Here is a 16,923-nt window from a genome sequence, read left to right on the forward strand (position 1 = left end):
TGTGGCAGTGTGAAAGCTTCAAAGTCTTAGTGATAATAAAAACTGCACATCTAGTCAGTCTCCAATACTGTCCCCGTAAATCTGAAGCCAAACGGATAAAAACACTGACATTGCCTAGTATGAAAGTGGCGTGTGCGCAAAAGATTGGTGGTGGTCGGAGGGCCGATAGCGCAGCCTCACTTCCGTTAGTCTGCCCCAGGGCAGCTGTGGCTACAATAGTAGCTTACCATCACCAAGTGTGGAAATGAATAATGACTATAGTGTAGCGCTTTGAGAGGCTTTGACAAGCCTGTAAAGCGCATTACAAGTGTAAGCCATTATTATTATTATTATTATTATTATTATTATTATTATTATTATTATTATTATTATTATTATTATTATTATTATTATTATTATTATTATGAACCAAGTAAATGTGCTGTAGAAAATATATCCAGTGCGGAGCGCATTTGCGTAAAGATATAGGCTATCCAAGAGGAAATTTCGCCGTGATCCCGCTTCTCTGCTCAGGTAAAAGGGTAATAAAAGCGTAAACATAAAGCATACACTCTGCAGTGCTGCTTCTGATCTAAAGTCCTGTAAACAACAAAACAAAAGTGAAACTGAAGCGCGTGGACTCAGCTGTGCGCTCTGGTTTGTGTCTGCATTTGTTTTGAGTTACAGCTGTACAGCTACAGACGACTACTGTTTTAAAATATGAAATAACATATTTATAATGTAATTCAAGGATTAAACAATTTCTTAATATTAAGTTACACTTAAAAACATACAGTCACAGAAAAAAGAAGGATTCAGAAACCAGTTTGAAAAGCAGGTATCATTAAACTAGGAATAGTTATCAACAAAAATCAAATCGTTCCAGCCCTGTGCATACAACAGTTTGGTGTTTTCCACAAATAACAGAGGATAAACACACTATAATAAAGCAACGTTTAACTCAAGCTCTTACCTTGTGTACAACCTGCCATCATCATCATCATCATCATCATCATCATCATCATCATCGCAGGAGTGTCGCTCCAAACTGAAGTTGCAGCTGATTGTAATCTCCTCTATTTGCATCTGAAGCTTGGCATTTTAAGCCTGGAGGACTTTGGTTTCATCCAGGGCTGGGTCCAGTACAGAGGAGAGCAGTGGAGCAGAGGTCATGGTCGAAATGGTCAGTGTCCATAGCTGGGTCATTGTCACTGGGGGCATCGGTGTTTGAACCTGATCCCAAACATGAAGACAGGTGGCAGGGAGTAGTCACTCAAAGAACACAGGAGATGATGGCTCTATCAGATCAGCAAATATATATTTTTTTTTATTTTCTCCTAGTGGAGAAATGATAATAAAAATGCTATGTAATCATTAAGAGCATGTTGCTGTGTTTAGTTCATATAGCACAATGGTTTGTAAACCCTAACCATATAAGTAAAGATAAATAAATTACAGAGACATACTTTATTACAATCATAGGCAGCAAAGCCAGGGAGTATGTCACATTTTAAAATATGAATTAAAACAAAACCAAAAAAGCAGCTTTGTACAGTAGAATGCTAAGTAATTACAGTAATAAATGTAAAACCAAGAACTGCCTCTATTCCAAGAAAAAATGTAAAGCTTCACATTTTAGCCCCTAACAGCAGCTATTTACACTCCCAATATGATTCAGTCATTCTATAAATAACACATTACAATCTCACATGTTTTAATAGGATGATACCGCAGTTAATTGTTCTTAATTTTAACTTTAAAAACAAATCTGCTTAGGACGGAAGGCACTTGAGACTGCAAACGTCAGTAGTAGTAGTACCCAAGCATGTAACACCTCATCAATCCCATCAAATCATTCTCCAATTAAAACTTAGAGATAAATTAATGGAATTAGATCGCATACATTTTAACAGACTTACAAAATTGTTAAGACTTATAATGTGAAATGTCCACATCTTTGGCCCATATGTATATTCTTCTTAAACATACATTCATTCCATTACTGTGCGGTTTTAAAAAGTCAAGCGGTTGCCAACTTCTAGAGCAGCTTTTGATGGAGGATCTCCCAAATCATCAACTTTCGGAAGAGAGGCACGTGGCACTGCAATAAAATAAAAAAATAAAAAGTTTAGTACTTCGTTTTTCTAAGTAAAACAGGTAATTCTATGCATTTTATACCTGTTTAAAGGTAAGAGGTCGCTCCCTTGCTATATAGTCTGCATATTTACAAGCAAAGACTCCACAGTCGCTTCCGTTCTTCTGTTGGGGTATCTCCTACATAAACCATTCATAAAACATAAAAAGTGAGCAAAAACAATAACAAAAAAATCTAACTTTTCTGGAGGATTAGTCGCTTGCTTGTGTCTCCATGGAGAAGTAATTGCTTTGCCTGGAATGTTACACAGTATGGCATTAAAGTTAAAGGCACTGTACCTGATTTCTTGAAAACGTGAAAAACAGTTCATCATAAAGTGTTTGCAGTGATCCAAAGTTATTCCTCAATTACCTTTTGAATTCAGAGCATCACAACTTTTCACCGTGAAGAGTTTATATTGAGCGCTTTTCAAAACTTTCAGAAACCAGAGCGGAGTTTTCTTGTTTTGGTAAAGGTAAACAACTACTAGGATGCCAACACGCACTTCCTAATTAAGGGACAATAAAACACTTTCTACTTAGATCCATCCACTGGTGCAAGACATCCATCCATCCATTTTCTTCCACTTATCCGGAGCCGGGTCGCGGGGGCAGCAGTCTAAGCAGGGACTCCCAAACTTCCCTCACCCCAGTGTGTACTCGTCCCTCCAGCGTGTCCTGGGTCTTCCCCGGGGCCTCCTCCTCACGGTGGGACATGCCCAGAACACCTCCAGGCGTCCAGGAGGCATCCTGAGCAGATGTCCGAGCCACCTCAACTGGTTCCTCTCGACGTGTAGGAGCAGCGGCTCTACTCCGAGCTCCTCCCGTGTGACTGAGCTCCTCACCCTATCCCTAAGGGTGCGCCCGGCCACCCTACGGAGGAAGCCCATTTCAGCCGCTTGTATCCGCGACCTTGTCCTTTCGGTCATTACCCAGAGCTCATGACCATAGGTGAGGGTAGGAATGTAGATTGACCGGTAAATCGAGAGCTTTGCCTCTTTTGACTCAGCTCCTTCACCACAACAGTTCAATGCAGCGACCGCATCACTGCAGACACTGCACCGATCCACCTGTTACACTCCCGCTCCATCCTTCCCTCACTCGTGAACAAGACCCCGAGATACTTGAACTCCTCCACTTGGGGCAGAGACCCACCACCCACCACCCACCCGGAGAGGGCAAACCACCTTTTTCCGGTCGAGAACCATGGCCTCGGAATTGGAGGAGCTGATTCTCATCCCAGCCACTTCACACTCGGCTGCAAACCGCCCCAGTGCCTGCTGCAGGTCCTGGCTCGATGAAGCCATCAGGACGACATCATCCGTAAACAGCAGACATGAAATCCTGTGGTCCCCGAACCAGACCCCCTCCAGCCCCTGGCTGCGCCTAGAAATTCTGTCCATAAATATAATGAACAGAACCGGTGACAAAGGGCAGCCCTGGCGGAGTCCAACATGCACCGGGAACAGGTCTGACTTACTGCCAGCAATGTGAACACAGGGCCCCGGACCCCATATTCCTGGAGCACCCCCCAAAGGACACCACGAGGGACACGGTCGAATGCCTTCTCCAAATCCACAAAACACATGTGGACTGGTTGGGCATACTCCCATGAACCCTCAAGACATATTTTGCTCTAATTCATGGGAATAAAAAATCTGGTACAGGGCCTTTAAGTATATACATATACACATGGAAGACGAGCAGGTGAAAACCAGATCTGTGGAGAGGGGAAGCCACTCACTGTAAGAACGCAGGTTTTAGTATTGCGCAGTAAAAACACCTGCAATGAACATGTGTAATATTCCAGACATAACATCAGAATGGAGTCAAATAAATGGAGAACCCTACGCCAGAAAAGTTACATAATGGATCTTTAAATCACACATACACTGGGTCTCATGCTACAGACAGTCCATTTACTGACATCCAGGTCTCGGCCTTTCTTCACTTTGTGCTCCTCTTGAATATAGAATCTGAAAAATCCAAGACAAATTAGGCATCGAGAATTCTTAATGATTTATAAAACTCATATGATTTAAATATACCCACAGTAACAGTTTACAGACGTCGTCATGCCTCTGTCCCATGGAGTCGTACGTCTTCACAGTCTTGGATTTGAGGTCGATTACCTGCAGAAGGGGAATATTGTCAAAATATATGAATTAGTTATTGAATATAAGAAAACAAAACAAAACACACTAACTGCTAATTGTGTAAGAAATCATTTGAAAACAATAGCATAATAATGGGAACAAAGCTATGACAAATGCCTTGGCATTTAAAACATGCTTTAGACAGGAGGGTGTCAGACGGGTCTAACCCAGGGCCGGGAATCAGTGGGTTCCAAGCCAAAAGTAGTGCCACGATACTAATTTCAAAACGGAAAACACAAATACTCACAACTAAACAATTTTATTTTAGACAAGAATGTCATTTTCAGCACATAACAGATTCATGAAAATCACCATACGGTTTTATAGTAGTGCTAATATTGATCCAGAGCATTATTAAACAAACCAGGTCAGTTTTTCTTAATGTTATTATTTTCATTATCAGTACTTATATCACCCTATATCAGCAAACAGATATTTTGTCACACCCAGGGCCGACACAACAATAGTGATAATGATAAATATTGATCAGAGAAATTAGACTGCAAATTCCAGTAATATTTTCTTACGTTGCTATTGCTGGGTTTCAGATGACATCACAACATAGGCCAATAATATTTAATACAGCCGGGGTAGCTAAGATTAATATTGTTAAAATTAAGGATGCACCAATAGTGCATATTTCTGATACGATATCAATACTTTAAGTATTTGCCGACACCTGATGTCAACTGTTACCACTGTCGGAGCAGAAAATAGCACTTATGACCTTAAAACACAGTTATCCTATTACACAAGAGATCAGATTGTAATCCTTCAAATAACTATCGGACAGCTTTGTATGAATAAAAGTTCAAACATCACAAGCTGCTCTAGGCCAAAATCAGCCTTGAAGAGTCTTTTATATTAGCTGAACCGATATCACCTGATCCAGAAAGTTTGTCATTATTGACGTGATATTTGAAAGCAGTATCTGTGTCGGTGTATCTTTAGTAAAAATGCAGATATCTGTTGTAATACAATGAGTTATTTGGTCTAGTTTTGAGTAGAAATGATCAGGTTCAATATTTATGCATTTACCTTTTGGATATTTAATTGCAAAGTACAATGTAATCAATAGGGAAACCAGTCTCTTGCCCTCATCTGGCAGTATGACATCACCACATTAGAGAATCTGAAAACCATCAATAGCAGAACTTACGGCCAGTGCCCAGTGGACTCCCAGGTGCAGAGGGACCAGGATCAGGTCACAGAGGAACAGGTCCACAGCTTTGGTCCAACGCTTGACTGCTGCATGTCCCCCGCTCTGCCCCCCACCCAGCCCTTGCAGCTTTGGGAAAAAAAATGTGCTGAAGGAGTACACCCTGAGCCCTCCTCCAGAGCTCCTGTCCATCACCAGGGACAGGTAGAAGTTTATCACCTACAAACAAGACATTCAAGGATCAATGTTAGGATTTCATGTTCGATAGACACCTTTAAAAGATCCCATATTAAGCCATTTTCTGATCTGTGTGATAATGTTGTTTCCTTGTCACAAACATACTTGGAGTTGTGTGAACAGTCACATCAAATCAAAAACATCTGCAGCTTTTTAACATCTAAAAAAACAGAAAGTACTTCACACATGCGTCCTGTGCTCAGGTCTCTGCAGTGGGTTCCTGTTGCTCAGAGAATACACTTTAAAGCAGCTTTCCTTGTGTACAAGTAAGTCATTTAATAACTAGACTTGACCATGTGACCATAGAACATTTTAAGCTTTGGAGTCAGACGCTTGAATGAGCGCAACTCTAGGTACATTTTTTGAGGAGGTAACAACATTATAACATGGCTTAAATCTCACAAGAATCCATTTAGTGTAATAGGACCTTTAAAGCATGAGACAGTTAATTATTAAGTTTGGCTAAAAAATGTGGTTATTTGTCCTTAGTTTGACAATTTTGGTAAAGTTTATCATTTTAATTCCTAGTTGGACAAACGCAACACATGTGACATAAGTAAATCCAATTCTGCAACTGTAACCGAGCATCAACACTGTAAACAAGGACAAAAGCCTGCATAATACAAACAACAGATAAGATTTTGACAAATAGAATGCAACACTTAAAGTAATTACAAAAATGTGTTTGTTATTTGTAATTTGTCCCTGAATTTTTTGATTGCATTTTGCATATTGACAACATAAAAATTAGATGTTGAAAATGACAACATTTTTCCGACGAACTTCCACTTAACTGAAATAAAACTATGGTAAATATTTGCCACAGGTATAATCTCACCAAACCAAGTCATAATTAGAATAACATGAAATCCTGTCATATGCACTTTAAATGATCCAATGATATAAGGGGCACACACTTACTTCATCATTGAGCCAGCCTCCTTCCTGCAGTGTGGCCAAGTCCCTTTGAGTGATGCGTAGTTTAAAAGCAGCACTTAACACCAGATTGGGATCCCTCTGAGACAAAGCAGAACTCACTTCAGCTGCCATTTCCTGAAACACAAACAAAATGTAACAAGGGAGTGATAATGAAGATGGCTTTCATTGACTGGCATGAGATATGTTTTCAAATCAGGATTCAGTTCACAATGCTAACTTTAAACACACCTTAATAGGGGCATTAACATTTGAGGGAATATAGATAGTACTAAACCAATCCAAGCATCATATTCATACAATTCAGGCCATACTGTAGACATTTTGCATTATATTCACAGAGGACAGTCTACCACTGAAATAACTGCTGCCTATTCAATTTACAATACAGATTCCATTTTGATGTATTGAGTGGCCCTGGGTTTGAAAATGAAAGTAGCTTTACACAATTTATTTCTGTGTAGTTACGCAGAATGTGTTTTCACACACATTTTTATGTTTTTAAGACGTTAAAAATCAGGTACTGCGCCTTTAAAAAGTCTCTTTCATTGAACCCTTTGTCAGTCTTGTATTTGAGTTAACGGTATATGTACAATGTTATAGATAGCATCCCACCTTGCTCAGTCTGGGTACATCTTCCTCAGTGTATCTCACGTGTGCGCTGTGAGCAGAGTAGGGCTCCGGAAGGCACACAGCAGAGGGAGGGGCTTTTTCCACCAGGTTCAGACGAGTGGCCATTTCAGTAGACAGGTCCACATCTGCACTCTGCTTCTGCTGGAACGCCACACGGGGAAAATACAGCAAAATGTATGCTGATATAAAAAAAATAAAGCGTGGTTGGTTACCTTGGTGCTCTGTGCATGTTGTGCATCTTCAACAGGCCCACTGAATGAGTTACTAAAATTGGCAGCACACCATCTGTAAATTATACAAACAAAGATTCAACAACGAGGGACAGTGCATTACATTGTTTTAACTGACGTGAAATTCAGCAGGGTATTAAAATGGGGTAACTGCATATGCCATGCCCCACAAACTGAAAATAGTTCACTTTTAAATCTGACAACCTTTTGGTTGTACATAGATATTGGTATTATTATGGTATTAGTTATTTCTGTTTTAGTTGAAGCTAGTCCCTCCTAACAGTAGTTCATTTGTTTACTCATTGCTATGGTTATACTCATTGATACTTCGTGGTGATATAATGCTGGGGGTGCTCAAATCAACAGTAGAAAACCACTTAAGAGTTAAAACTAAACAAGGTCAAAGAAGACTAAGCCCATAGTGATCAATGATGGAGACTTTGAATCAGACACAGCTGAATTGATTACCTTCCTCTCCTTATAGATGTTTCTGAGTCAGAGAAAACAATAATTTTTTTATTGTCAGAAGAAGAAAAACAGATTTTGTCAGTTAAGCTGCCCATAGTTCTAGCACTCAGTTGGAATATTGGGGAGTATTTTTTAATAACATGTCAGTGCATAACCTCCATATGCAAGCATTATACACTTACATGTAGGGTTCTCATGCAAAACACCCTTTTATCACATTCACATCGACTCACCTGCCCCTCGGAGTTTGGTTCCTCCGTGTAAATACAGCAGGGCCCACTGTAAAACAGAGATTATCATCAGACCAGAGGACGCACAGAGTCTTGTTTCTTAACAGACAGAGGGAAGTACATTTGCATTTTAACTACACAATGATATCAGTGTAATACCACTCACTAGTTTGTCCAGTCTTCTTGGGGCCAAAGGGCTTATGGGTAGTTGTATGTTCTGTTTTGGATGATAATTCACTGGAAGACAAAGTTTAAATTGTCAGTATTTTATTAAAATTTTTGTTCCAAAATATAAATAAATGCACTAAAAAACCTCTTACTCCTGTGGCTTTGATTGGTTAAAAGGTAGTGGTTGATTCTTGCTGTACTTCTCCGACACCATCTCCAGCAAACGCCTGTAGTGTTCTTTGTTATTCTGTCTAATAGTCTACAAAACACAAAATACAAAGAAAATGTATTTCAATTTAGGTCAGTTCCAGAAACTCATTAATACTTCGCAGCTGATGTTATCAACATTCCCTGGGGGTGTGGCGCTAACTGTAGGCTGTGCTGTGTCTGAAGCTCTGTTACTCAAGTTAGACTTTAATCTGAGCTTTGTTTCTGACTTAGCTGACACTACAGCATGTGGGCTGATTTCATGCAGTTAAAATTACAGTCCTAATCTACCTAGTAGTAGCAAACAGCTTTTCAGTTAGTCACCCTCACCTTTTTGTTGAAAATGTAACATCTAAACAGTCCCATGAACGCTCGTAGGGGAGACTGGAATAAATTGAGCCAGCCATTAAATCACTCAACAAAAAAATCTCTCACCTTTCACAAAACAAGTACTGCAAAAAAAGCCATTTTATTTAGAGCAAGTTTGTTTTCTCGTGTTGGTAATTCAATTTGCAAGAAATACAACAAACTACATTTCTTTCCTAAAAGATAATATAACTTAATTTATTCAAACAAGTCACTATAGGGCATGTTGAACCGAGTGCTGCGGGGTAAGTTGATCCACCCTGATCCCATAGGAAACAATGGCAAGAAAATTATATTTCAAAATAAATTAATATAAAAATGAAAACGTTTATAGTTTTTAAAGGGCATTTTACAGGGCTTGTGCTGCAAGTCCTGTAAAATGTGATGTTTCATGTCAATATCATTAATCAACTGTTTATATTTTGCTCAGTAGAAAAAAACAAACAAAAAACTTTTTACCTGCAAATCAAAAGGAAATAGAATCGATATCGTGACCCATGCTGATGCATATCAACTATATCATTGCTTTGTGAAAGTAGAGTACTTTATTTTATTCAGACTTACACCAGTCTCCTCTATTGATCACAGGCTTCTGAAAATGTGGTGTTTAAATCATTTTTTTTTCTTTCTAAAAACTAATGTGCATTGTGTGACCATGATAAAACAAAGCCTCAAACTGAAACATTCCGCAACAGACATGCATACTGCCTCCCACATCATGATGTCACTGCAAAGTCACAATACAATTTGAAAAGCAGATCAATGCAGAAGTACACTGCCTGCTGACAGCACTCACCTCCTCCACAGTGAGATTAGGCTTGTAGCAGCGGTTGTGTCCATAGCTGGAGCTCACAGGGTCCACAGTGCTGGACCCCAGCCTCAGAGCGGATCTGGACTGGAGCAGCTGGAGGGAGCCTCTTCTGTCCCTGTCATGCAGACTACCACCACCACTACACACAGACACACACATATATATTTGGAACCGTACATTAACTTATATTAGTTTCCAGCAGACTGACCTTAACCTTAACCAGTCACTAGTTGCATAACCTTAAACCATTTATATCCTCATAAAAATTATGTGTATACAGATTTTAGTACTCAGGATGTGATAAATACAATGAATTTTATTTCATGCATAATAATAACAGAATTCCGATCAATTTCTAGTCTTTAAATACAAATTAAATAATTAAAACCAAAACAAATCTGCAAGTAGCCCTTTACAGTACTTAAAATATTACCAAACAATTTAAATGATCAGACAGACAGCTGCATACCATAGCATATTTTTTAAATTTGTACCAAAATGACTACGCAACGCTGTCAAATCCTACGTGTATCATTGATGAAGAAAATAAAATTGGATAACAAAGTTTTCATGCAAATGTTGATTAATATGCACTGTCCCTGAAATAAATAAGTAAGTACAGAGCTGTGGCCGTGTACTGGTGGTGGTGAAAATGAGGATTGATCTAACTCGAAAATCAGTGATTAAAGATTGCTCAAACGTGCCCAGATCACTACAAATATAACTTTGGATGAGTAAATGGTGAGGGGAAAATAGGACGGCTTTAAAAATAAAAAAATAAAAACATGATGATGTATTATTTCTACTTGCCTGTGCTTCCTCATCAAAGGAGGAGAAGCGGTTTTAAAGGGATTGTTAGCTCCACCTGGTTTATCTGTTAGATGACACAATTCAACAATGTGAATACAGAAGCATATATAAAAAATACAAACAAAAAACACAAGTAGCTTAAGTGGAGCATTCATACCCATTATCCAGTCAGACTTGGTAATGCAGGAGGTGTGGAGCTCATCTATCCCCATTGGGGCAACAAGCTGCAACAGCACAACAACATGTCAGAACAACAAGGCCAACAGGATAATGCAACAACAACTGTGGAGGTAACAAGGTATATATGTAAAATAAAATATTTGTTTTGTTTATTTACTTTTTGTTAAAAATGTAAGTATTTAAGGGTTTGTCTCCATGGAAACTAAAAATTACATTTTCATGTTTTTTTTAAACCAATAAAACCTGATTAAATCCAAGACAGATAATGCCATACTTTGGAATATTCCAAGCAGAGCAATAAATCTCCATGGAGGCAATAGATTGCTGGGTTTCAAATGACATCACAACATTCTATAGGCCAATATTATTTAATACAGATGGAGGGCAGCTAAAAGGAATATTGTTAAAATGCAGTTTTTGTTGTTGTAATATTGTACATTCTAGGGCCTAGTCACTAATTGAAATGATCAGATTCAACATTTGTGCATTTACCACTTGGATTGGCAAAGTACAATGTTACTAATAAGAAAATCTGTCTCTGTCTGGGAGTACAACATCATCACATTATAGAATCTGAAAACCACCAAGAACAGATCCCCCTTACCATAAAATGACAAGATAGAACAAGTAGGAAAATCACACCCAGTTCCTATATGTATTAGCCATTTACAGTGTTCAAATAATGGCAAAACAAAGTATGAAATCAAGAATAAGTAGATTTTGGTATAGCCCACCTGAGTGTCTTCATACTGGGAGTGCTGGTAGCTGTTCTTTACTGGCCTCCGCAACCTGAGGAGACCAGCGACTCTAGCTACGGTCTTCTTTACAAAGCTTAGGACTACATCTGATCAAGAAAACCATGTAGTGAATATTTATGGAACAGTTAAATAAACCAGAGAGATAGTTATACAAAAATGACAAGTTACCTCGCTTTCGTCGTTTGGCCTCCACCTCACTTGTGTAAACACTTTCATTTATGTCAATGCTGTAGAATAAAATAACAAAATGTGTATATTAATATGTTATAGACAAAAGTGACAATGGTTTATGTAATCTTTCCTGTGAAGGGAATGTCACTTGATTGGAACTTTTAGACAATGCTTTTGCATCTCCCTAAAGACATAGTGCAGTATTAATCTGATCAGTCTCCATGGAGACAAGCAAGTGACACCACCAGGCCACTTTAGAAATAAGACCTGTAGAGAGGAGACCCCGCACACAGCAAGAATGATTGTTTTCAAGGTATTGATTTAAAACATGTAATTAAAAACAATGCCAAGTTTCACAGTGCACCTTTAATTGTGAGAAAACAAGGTTAGTTTATTTAGCTGGTTCTTGTTAAGATAATAGTGGGAATGTAGCCTTTATCCAAGTCTAAACTGGGGCAGAATCAGATCTAAAAACAGGTGCCAAACAGGACTATACTGGGACTGTTTGTTCCTGATCAGGACCTATTTTAGGGATAAAGCCCTTCAAATCCAGGGCAGACCAGGATCTACAGACTTTTATGGTCAATACTCACAGTCCCCATTTAAGCTCATTGAATAATTTTCTAAATTGGCCTAAAAAGGTCACTTTAGCATTTCACAATAGTAGTGATGGCAACAACGACAAGAGACAAAACTCAATATTTACAGCCTTCTCACTGCTCGATTTGACAATATACAAACAGTTATCTTAAAAATATGTCAGGGCATTGACAAACCTGTGGTAGCTCCGTTTAGCCGCTCTGCCGTTATTCCCCCCGCGCGTGCTGCTGCTACGGGCGCCTTCCTCCACTGGACACTCGGTCAACTTCTGCCCAGCGAGGGGCTCAAACAGCGATGAAATGCCGTCAACTATCCATCCATACATCCCAGACAACAACCAGAAAATGGGATCAAGCTGGTGGATGCGGGCCAGGACTACAAATACGGGGGAAAATGCTAGCTACGACACGTACGATCAGTGGCGCGTTAGCACTAGCCTTCTGACTGAGCTGTTAGGATGTGCGTCATGTGTAAAGAAGGCGTTTGTTTTGGGTATGAGCTTAGAAGAGAAGGGCGGAGTCATGCAGTGCCGAGGAAAATGAACGGGGCTAAAAAGGCAGCGATGTAGCGGTAAAAAAATCAAACGCAAAATTGACGGAGGTTAAAGGGCACCACGGGGACAGTTATTTTGTAGCATCGGTTACGTAATTGTAATAGTAAATATAGTTGTAACAAAATAAAGCAATGTTAGGGCTCCAAAAAAAAAAAAAAAAAAAAAAAAAGGTAATACATGTTTAATGAATGTTGTGTTTATTTCTTCCATTTAATTTATTTATTATCGAATTCAATTTGTTCGTAGTCTGATTTACATAGACCTGGAGCTTAAATTATATTTAATATGCGTGTGTGTATATACACACATTTAACATTTTGACTATAGTAGGTCAGGTAGGTGAAGTGTTTTGCTCAGGGACACAACATTACAGTATAGAGGTGTTAAGACTTGAACTGGCAAACCCACAAACCACTCCACTGTTACCCCATACAATGAGCCTAATCTAATTCTCCACAGTAATAATTAGATTGGTAAAATATCAGTTCTGTACATGTTTATCAAATTAATGTTAATATATTCTGCATTTAAAGCCCTAGTATGTTTTTTTTCCCTCCAAAAAATAAAAACAAAAGCATTTTTTCATTATGGATGTGTTTATTGTATGCAGTAACAGAAAAACATGCATCCTTTCTGTAATCTTATTTGACCTGTAGACGGGCCTCCTCCCATTTGTTTCCATGGAAATGTAGTTCCTTTAACTAATATTCCACAGTATGGGATAAAACCTACATGGAGAATGCAGACAAGTTAAATTTCTCAGATCAGTTCAGTTTCACCCCCTGAATGTTATATACTATCACATTAAATAGCCCGTATTTAAGTCTACATTACATGACTGCTTGTGACCCACAACATATTTTCTGTGAGTGGCTTCAGTTATGGTGGGTTCACATTTCAACCTTCACCCCAGAAGCCCCCCTGCCTTCTTTTATGTTGAGACAGTAACCTAATGGAACATTGATCAGCTAACCTACAGGGCTCACAATAACATACCAATGAGCAAACAGCCACCCTTTTAACAATAGAAAAAAGAGCTAGTGAATTAGCCTACAAGTCCAATGATAGACACAGAATTACCATGTATATTTATTAAACATATTATGGTATACACAGATGTATGTACAAGTGTAGTACAAAAATATGACCCTTCATTGAACACACACAAGGCATAATGTCCACTGAAGATTAGTGCAGGTGTCATTTCAGTAGTATAATTATACTTGTACAAGTACAAAACAGGTTACAAAAAAATCCAACTTTTAAAAACACTATTTGCAGATAACACTGAAGTTTAGACAGTATAAAAACACAGTATTTAAAAATAAATTATGTGCTTATAAAAACATATCTTCAATATACTTCAGTTTAAGGCATGGACGTTTAAAAGTTGTGCGGACCAAAGACATTCATGGTTTTAGTGCTCAGACTTCTTTGGGTCGAGCTGGAGAACAGGCGAACCTGATGAGACAAGAGTATAAGGTTACTGATAATAGAAAATGAAAAAAAAAAAACAACTTGAAAATATATCAAATAAAATAGTTGAAAGATACATCAAAAAGAACAACGACATGTAATTTAGTGCAAAGCTTGGTACTAGAGTGGACGAAGTGCTAATTTTCAGACTAAAAGTATAATTTCTAATACACTGTAATCTTCCTTTAAAATGTGCTCTGTGAACTACATGATGTTTTCTTTGACATGTCCAAGCAATCTGAAAAGAGATGGGTACTTTATATTTACTGAAATATATTTACTCAAGTTACTTTTTACATAAAACTTTACAAATGACTTTCACTGACATAACATTTATCTGCAGCGCTCAGTCAAAACCTGACAGTTAAACTACACATCCAAGTATATGGTGTCCTGGTGTGCATTGTGGAATCTAAAAGTTTCAAAAATCTGGTAAATAACACGAGTAAAGCTATGTATTCTATTACCCACTCTGCCTGACTCCTGCCAACCGGTGCTGGACTTTCTCCAAATGTTGGATATATTCCGTGAGCAATCTCTCTGGGTCCTGGGACGTGGTTCCAGTTTGCACCGACGCCAGGGTAGAACTGGAATGTGACCTAAAACAGTGTTGGCAAAATTCTTCAACATGAAACTTAACAATATTGTAGTTTCAAATCTCAGACAAAAAAGTGCAAACCTGGTGTGGAGCCTAAAGGAAGCTTTGCTGGAAGGAGCAAAGGTCGTCACATTTTCTCGGAATGGGGCAGATTCAAAATTTGGCTGTTGAGGTCTTAAGATCTCCACTTTAGAACCTGGAAGATGAAGAAGAAAAAGAGTACATGTGAAGAAAAGAGTATTACAATCAGAGGTGGACCATGGCCTCACAACCTTGACAGGCCTACAGACGCCAAAGCCACCCCCTCAGCAAGTGTGCTAATCTGCAGAAGTGCGCTGGAGGGGGCAGGCTGAGCCAAACCGGTTTAATGCATGTAGAACATGTACAGTGCTGATTCTCCACAATATTTAGTGCTTTTGTTCACTACACTGACAGCCTTACTTATGTTATTGTTGGGGAGGGTTTTACATCTAAAAACATACAAAATTGTGATTTAATGGCTGTAATATAATTATTAGTTTTACATTTTTTGGCTAAAATGTAAGAGCCAACACGACCTTCTCTGACGGCACACCACTGACTACACTGAGTACTAAACACTCACCTGAAGATGATCCGTGGACGGACCCAGAAAGAGAGACCCTTCGAATCGCTTTCTGCCATTTCCTAGTCAAAAACTTCATTCTGGAGGAGAGAAAAGTTGTCAACACAAAAGACTACATTTTTAAATGTTTGTAAGTTTGGCCTCCCTAAATTCCTTCTGTTTTGGCTTCAGTATATCAACAAAATTAACCAAGGAATTTAAACCTGGCTCTATCCATTTTTCAGATTTAAGTGTCCTAAACATGAGCAGTCTTGGACTTAGTATTAATTTTCATATAAAACATTACATGAAACTTTACAACTTTAACTTTTTATCATATTCACCTAAATAGTGTTAATAGTCAATGCCGCAATAATTGAGACCAAGACCTCTCCAGGAATACAGAGTTCTGAGATCATCTTCATAAGATTTTTGCATTTATTTGTATTTTACTGTCAGATTTACTGGCCCATAGATTTATTCATTTAGATTCATGTTACAACAGTTTTTTCATGTTCATAACTGGAGTTACATTATCTTGGATATGCAGTGATATTTACCAGGCTCTGCACATTCACAAATACCAAAGATATGCAGACTTTTATCAGTCAAACTTTAGCCACATGACACAGTCGTCTGTGTGAACACTGTAGCAAGTTTAGATTAGTTTTTGCTCCGAATTTGATCTTTGTCTAATCAGTGCAAAATGAGGGGGAAGCGTGTGCTATACACAGAGACGAAAGAGTAAAAAGGTGAGGAGTCAAAATTTTTCTGGGAGCCAGATCACGCTTTCGATTTTGACATTAACCATGATAAAATCGAAATCGTGATCTGGCTCCAACTTAATATCTGTATATTGTTTTAAAGAGGTAATTAAGTTATCCTGTGAAAGTTCGCACTTCATTGCAATTGGCTGAATCTACCTGTCACATGATTTGAAAAATAGATCGTCAAAGGGATGAGCTCACAATTCAGTTTTAATCACCACATCGCTCAGCCCTTTATTGGAATGGTCAGTATTTCTTACCTTGAGATCGCAATGACCACTCGTACGACTACTCTGAAGTGACCCATCCCGCGCTGAGGGAGGGAGGGATAGGGCGAGGGCCGCACTCCCATGGTGGCAATGAGACACAGTGTGGCCTGCTCACATTGTTGAAATCCTCCGATGAGCAGCAGCAGGTAGCGCTTTTGATAAACCAGGGCTTTTCTGAAGCTCTCTGCACGGAGGTAACGCTCATACAGACGCTGTAGCTGAAGAAAGAAGACGACACTTAAGCAAAACTCTCATAGTATTTTAATTGACTTTTTCACATTTGACTGGCCCCTAAAATAAGTTGGATTAGTTACACAGCTCTGTGTGCGGGAACTGCACAAATCACGTTTAGATTTGTTCCATCACTCTTGAAATCCAAGTTTGATGTAGTAGAGTTCCAATGCTTTTGAGCAGTCAGTGATGTGCTTGGGATGTTTTAACGGGA

General features: G+C 38.7%; 2 protein-coding genes across 3 annotated transcripts in view; both read right to left on the bottom strand.

The window, feature by feature from the left end:
• Positions 1 to 1,428: 1,428 nt before the first annotated feature.
• senp2 (SUMO specific peptidase 2) lies at positions 1,429 to 12,696 on the bottom strand. Of its 2 annotated transcripts, none has more exons than XM_033987819.2 (17): positions 12,409 to 12,696; positions 11,630 to 11,688; positions 11,438 to 11,547; positions 10,681 to 10,747; positions 10,524 to 10,587; positions 9,699 to 9,852; positions 8,482 to 8,588; positions 8,328 to 8,398; positions 8,165 to 8,210; positions 7,446 to 7,518; positions 7,216 to 7,374; positions 6,586 to 6,717; positions 5,428 to 5,646; positions 4,165 to 4,244; positions 4,004 to 4,088; positions 2,158 to 2,253; positions 1,429 to 2,080 (listed from the first exon to the last, which is right to left on the bottom strand). In XM_033987819.2, the coding sequence occupies exons 1-17, from the start codon at positions 12,555 to 12,557 to the stop codon at positions 2,018 to 2,020; spliced, it is 1,734 nt and encodes a 577-aa protein (XP_033843710.1). In that variant the 5' UTR covers positions 12,558 to 12,696; the 3' UTR covers positions 1,429 to 2,017. The 2 variants fall into 2 exon arrangements, with proteins under 2 accessions (XP_033843710.1, XP_033843712.1); XM_033987821.2 differs by having other exon boundaries at positions 1,473 to 2,080; positions 7,216 to 7,371; positions 12,409 to 12,690.
• A 1,167-nt stretch (positions 12,697 to 13,863) lies between these two features.
• Positions 13,864 to 16,923, bottom strand: part of pcnt (pericentrin) — a 42,184-nt gene continuing 39,124 nt past the window's right edge. The window contains exons 56-60 of the mRNA XM_055230956.1: positions 16,470 to 16,696; positions 15,464 to 15,543; positions 14,941 to 15,055; positions 14,729 to 14,860; positions 13,864 to 14,246 (exon numbers count right to left, since the gene is read on the bottom strand). Of these exons, the coding sequence (XP_055086931.1) occupies positions 14,210 to 14,246; positions 14,729 to 14,860; positions 14,941 to 15,055; positions 15,464 to 15,543; positions 16,470 to 16,696 (591 nt within the window). The 3' untranslated portion in view covers positions 13,864 to 14,209. The remainder of the gene's footprint in view (positions 14,247 to 14,728; positions 14,861 to 14,940; positions 15,056 to 15,463; positions 15,544 to 16,469; positions 16,697 to 16,923) is intronic.

Source organism: Periophthalmus magnuspinnatus, chromosome 22, assembly GCF_009829125.3.
Source record: "Periophthalmus magnuspinnatus isolate fPerMag1 chromosome 22, fPerMag1.2.pri, whole genome shotgun sequence".
NCBI lineage: Eukaryota > Metazoa > Chordata > Actinopteri > Gobiiformes > Gobiidae > Periophthalmus > Periophthalmus magnuspinnatus.

Excerpts from the sequence above, each read along its gene's own strand:
- senp2 (XM_033987819.2), bottom strand. The coding sequence starts at position 12,557 with ATGTATGGATGGATAGTTGACGGCATTTCATCGCTGTTTGAGCCCCTC. Across the intron at positions 11,548-11,629 it reads GGCCAAACGACGAAAGCGAG|ATGTAGTCCTAAGCTTTGTA; the intron begins GTAACTTGTCAT and ends TTTCTTGATCAG. Across the intron at positions 7,519-8,164 it reads AACCAAACTCCGAGGGGCAG|ATGGTGTGCTGCCAATTTTA; the intron begins GTGAGTCGATGT and ends TATAATTTACAG.